This window comes from Amphiura filiformis, chromosome 20 (assembly GCF_039555335.1).
Source record: "Amphiura filiformis chromosome 20, Afil_fr2py, whole genome shotgun sequence".
In the NCBI taxonomy this organism is placed as follows: Eukaryota; Metazoa; Echinodermata; class Ophiuroidea; order Amphilepidida; family Amphiuridae; genus Amphiura; species Amphiura filiformis.
The window spans coordinates 21,980,168-21,985,535 of NC_092647.1; the positions used below are offsets into that span (position 1 = coordinate 21,980,168).

Below are 5,368 nucleotides of genomic sequence, written 5' to 3' on the forward strand. Positions count from 1 at the left end.
CTTGCTCAAGGACTCAAAGAGCCAAAGTTGCGCAAGAGTTCTGACTGGGGGGGCATTTTCCCCCACCACTGTCAGTGCTATCTTTATGTTTTGTTCTAAACCCCAATCTTTCCCATCTCATTTTATACAGATTCTGGCTTATCAGATGTCCAGATTTTAGCCGTTGTCCTTGGTGTCATAGGCGGCATACTCGTGATTGGAATAATCATCTTGGTCTTCTGCTTCCTAGCATCATACTACAGACAAAACCAAAATGACTACTTCTACTCCACCAAGAATGACAACACCCGATTAAACCCACCAACACCTATACCCGTGTTCAATTCGGAAACGCTCCTGCGTGGAATACGAGAGAGAACCGAAGAAGGCGCCATCGGGGAAGTCCAGCTATTCAGCCGTTTGTGCGCAGAAACGTGGTGCGTAATTCCATGCATGGCATACTCGGTCAACCAATGATGAGGGGACAAGATAATACAGAGTTTGAATGGGATAATAGCGATATCTATGATTACACCGGCACCTATACATCCGGCACCTTTACGTCTGACGCATCGTCTTACACGTCGGATGAGATGTATTTGACAGACGATGAGAGACGCATGGATCATCTGCTTGGCGTGATCAGGCATTCACCGTATATAGATGTAAGAACGCTAATTTACTTCTGTAATGGTTTATGTAAATGTATTTAAAAAAACAAATAAAACAAATGTTAAAATGCTTTAACTAATAGTGCATTATCATAAGTCCGCATTCTAAACTATGCCTCACAGGGCTGCCAATTTAGTTCTTGTTCAGGAGAGGGCGATGAAAATTCAGATTTGATACATATAACTGCCATTTTTGTAGCATAATCGTGACACGATCAAGGGAAATGAGTAGCATGTCGCTAATATTGATTTTGAGATATTGGCAAAGAAAGTGTTCAAATTCTTTTGTTTTACAATGTTTTCAGCAATTGATAAATTGACGTAACGTTGCAAAGGAAAGTCGTAGCAACATGGGGTTTTCAATTTCTGAAAGCTCTAAATGTCCTCTTAAGGAACCTATGTAAAACTCATTTTCGACCAAGGCGACATGTGACTCATTCCCCTTGATCATGTCACAATTTTGAAAATTACATGTGGTGATCAAGCGATCATTATAATGTGGCTGGATAAGAATGCTACTGAAAACAACAAGAATGGAAAGATTTTTGTTAAAAATTGTCCAAGTCCTACTTGTCAGATTTGATGCAAATATACCACAAAAAGAGTACAACAAGGTTATTTGAATGCAATATTGCATTCCAAAGGATTCAAAATTATTGGATTCATTCGAATGCAACAGACCACAAAATACCACATCACTACCACAAATATTGTAAGATATGAATGCAATCTGAATCCAATAATTGCATTTGGGCTTGGTAAGGGAAAATAGAGACCTATCGAAAATATACCCTGCAATTTTTAGTAAATGCACACAAAGTGTCTTTGTCAGGGCCTCCAAAGGTCTGGGGTAGGGGGCAACAGATTGATGTGCTCCCTTACCAGCTAATGTGTCAGATATTAATGCATATTTTAACTGGATATCAAAATATATAGGATTTTTGGTACCTTCACTCTAAAGAATATAAAATAACACACAAAGCGGGAAGCCGGGAAAACAATATATAAAGCTGAATGTAGCAACATGTATCAAGTTTAAGTTAATCAAATTTAAAGTGAAATGACTGATTTTAGTGCACACTTTTAAAACAAATCTAACCTTAAAGATTCTTTATTAATCTCTTCCACAGGAGCGTATAAGATCTAGAATGCCAGAGTTAGAAGCAGTACACCCAATAAACAGACATCCACAAGAAGTAGTGTTGGAGACAGAGTTTATCAGACCATATATAGCTACTGGAGAAGAGGCGTCTACAGTCACTTCATATTCTGATGAGGTATGGCCATGTCAGAGACAAAATTACTTGAAAATTAATTAAGGGGTGGGGTATGAACCTTTGGACAGTATTTATTGTGGGACATTAGAGCACATCGGACATGTCGAATTGCATTCTGAATACGAAGAATGTCCTTCTGATATCAAATAATTTTGAATTTTTGAAATTCACAATGTAATACACATTTTATGGCAAATGATTAAAAATTGATATTTTTGATATTTAACAGTACTCAAAGTAAACTTTATAAATCTGATGATTTATACTTAAAGTGTATGTAGGTGGGATGAAAAGCTGACGATCAATTAAAAATTTTGACCTTTCGTATTGAAGATACGAATTTTTTTCCCCCAAAACACCAAAAAAAAATTTGGTCTTTTGGAAAAAAATCCATATCTTCAATATGAAAGGTCAAAATTTTCAATTGATCGTCGGCTTTTCCTCCCAGATACATACACTTTAAGAATATATCATTAGATTTATAAAATTTACTTCGAGGACTGTTATATATCAAAAATTTGAAAAATATCAAATTTTAATAATTTGTCGTAAAATTTGTATTATAATTTATCGTGAATTTCACAAAATGAAAATTATTTGATATCAGAAAGACATTCTTCGTATTCAGAATGCAATTCGATATGTCTGATGTGCTCTCATGTCCCTAAAAATACTGTCGAAATGCTCAAATGCTCATTCCAGATCCTTTAACTACTGACTGAATTCAATATCGTAGATAGATTTGAACAGGGGATGAAATCTTATCAGTAAAATGTCTAACAGACAATGCAGGATTTGAACTCAAGGCCATAAATAAACTAGTCCAATCCTTTATTCACTGAGATAGCAAATGGCCTAGAGCAGATGTAAGCAGAGGGGGTAGGGGGGTTTGGCCCTCAATCAGGACTTGAGTACCCTTTGAGGATCCGTCCTCCAATGAACTGGCAATTTATACAAGTGCCTATACTTATTAATGCATTGTATACTGGCAACAGGCTTCAACATAGAAAGTAAAAGTTTTGACAATTTTCTCAAAATATCAAGTTATCTTAAGAACCATTGAACCAATACTGGGCTTGTTTGTACTAATTTTAATGTATTTTTCATGCTGATTCCAAATATGGTCATGGAATTTTAAAGAAAACTTGGAACTTATCGACTGCAGTCGACACCAATGTGGATCTTGAGAGAGTAAAGGTCCACATTTTACCCACTCTGACACTTCACTTCCCCCTCCCCTCCCCTTCCACACAACTACTCATGTATGAAAGTGGGCTACAGTGGCTGAAAGGATCTTAGATGTGTGTTTGTTACACAGATTTACTAGCAATTTTTAGGTCTTCTCAAGTTACATCATAACCAAAAACACACTGAAAGAAATTTAGATTTGAAGTAATTTTATCGCTTCCATTAACATCCTACCCTTTCTATTCATTAACCCTATCACTCCAGGAATCCAGTTCATTCCAATCAGACCCAGCCTATGTGCATATACCATCCAACGAATTCAGACTACCAAGACCAATGCTGATCAACTTCCAAGAGGAAATAGAATACAGACGCAGAAGAAATGAGACCAGGAGACAAAGACAGTCACAATACCAGGTGGAGGAAACCCAGGAGGAAACTGATGATGCAGAAGAAGTTGTACCAGTCAGCAGTAGACCGTATATTTTTGATTATGAATATTTCTGGTAAGATTTTTGCTTTATATGTGTGTAGGGATTTAGGGAAACCTTTCAGAAGTTAAAGACATAATGTATGATTTCCATCAAATTTTACAGTTATTATTCTGTACTCAAAATGTTGAAATAATATTAGTAATAACTGTCAGAAAGGGGTTCTGTCTATTTTAAGCATAAATAATGTGGTAAAGTGAAAGAAACTTCACTGGCTATTTTGGCTGTTTAACATGGGGGATTTAATGTGTGAATTATGATATTATGTTGGAAATTGCTCTGTTGACCTGCAAACACAACAAATTTGGCTGATTCCATTTAGGTGCAAGTTGAGACAGGTGTAAACATTACAAATATAATCAGGTTAATAATATAATTATAAGCTCGTACATTATGGTTTTAACATGTTTAAGGGAATATTCAAAGATTTTTAAAGTTTGCAATTTTGTTTTATGATGACTCTACACTTAAGGGATGGAGTATGAACGTTTGGACAGTATTCATTGTGGGACATTAGAGCACATCAGACATATCGAATAGCATTCTGAATACAAAGAATGTCCTTCTGATATCAAATAATTTTGATTTTTTGGAATTCGCAATGTAATACACATTTTATGGCAAATGATTGAAAATTGATATTTTGGATATTTAACGGTACTCAAAGTAAACTTTATAAAGCTGATGATTTATACTTAAAGTGTATGTAGGTGGAATGAAAAGCCAATGGATTTTTTTCCCAAAACACCAAAAAAAATTAGGTCTTTTTGGGAAAAAAATCCATATCTTCAATATGAAAGGTCAAAATTTTAAATTGATCGTCGGATTTTCCTCCCAGCTACATACACTTTAAGAATATATCATTAGATTTATAAAATATCATCATCATCATCATCATCACCAACAACATTATCATCATCATCATCATCGTTATCATTATCAACATTATCATCATCATCATCGTTATCATTATCAACATTATCATCATCATCATCATCATCATCTTCATCGTCATCATCTTCATCGTCATCTTCGTTACTGTCATCGTCATCTGCCATCATCATTATTATTAATATTTTACGTTATATGATTTTAAAACCATTTCCACACTATTGTTTTCGTACAGATCAACAGACTGTTCAGCTCACTGAAATAGGACAGAACTGACTGCCTCTCACAAACAGTGGTATAGCAAGGAGAATAGAGGAAAATACTAAATTTAAAGATTTTAACATCAGTTAGTAGCCGTTTAAAACTGTTACATTTTGATGCAAAGCCCATTAGGTTACCTATAGGCAATTTATTAGTTGCTGCAAACAATTAGAAACAAAATAATTCTACCAGTAACTCAAAGTCAGTATTAGCGACATTAGGCCAATTTTCCTCTTTAGTATCACATATACCGTAAGAAAGAAATTAATAAAACAAATCAGACAAAAAATAATATCTAATAGGTTAAAGCAGTAGAATATAACAGTTCAACTATAAAAATATTTATTGTATGTAAATGAAGGGATATAATATAGGGGCTTTGTTAAACCAGATTATTTTAGTATGAAAAGTGTGTTTATTTTTATATTATCCTAAATGTATGAATAAATTAGTTAACATTATAATATGATAGTTTCAAAAACAGTACTTGTTCAGTGCCGATACCGTCCATTTAGTTTTTGTGATTTTTAAAAGACTAGTACTCTAGATAGGCCCTATATTAATTTTGAGAAGCTACATGTACGAGTATTTCTATTACATAGAATGATAA

General features: G+C 34.4%; 1 protein-coding gene across 1 annotated transcript; it reads left to right on the top strand.

Annotated features, from left to right (window-relative positions):
- Nucleotides 1–455: 455 nt before the first annotated feature.
- On the top strand, nt 456–3,625 carry LOC140142202 (uncharacterized). Its single transcript, XM_072164168.1, has 3 exons — nt 456–644; nt 1,781–1,927; nt 3,380–3,625. The coding sequence occupies exons 1-3, from the start codon at nt 456–458 to the stop codon at nt 3,623–3,625; spliced, it is 582 nt and encodes a 193-aa protein (XP_072020269.1).
- Nucleotides 3,626–5,368: the final 1,743 nt, after the last annotated feature.

Excerpts from the sequence above, each read along its gene's own strand:
- LOC140142202 (XM_072164168.1), top strand. The coding sequence starts at position 456 with ATGAGGGGACAAGATAATACAGAGTTTGAATGGGATAATAGCGATATC. Across the intron at positions 645-1,780 it reads GGCATTCACCGTATATAGAT|GAGCGTATAAGATCTAGAAT; the intron begins GTAAGAACGCTA and ends TCTCTTCCACAG. Across the intron at positions 1,928-3,379 it reads TCACTTCATATTCTGATGAG|GAATCCAGTTCATTCCAATC; the intron begins GTATGGCCATGT and ends CTATCACTCCAG.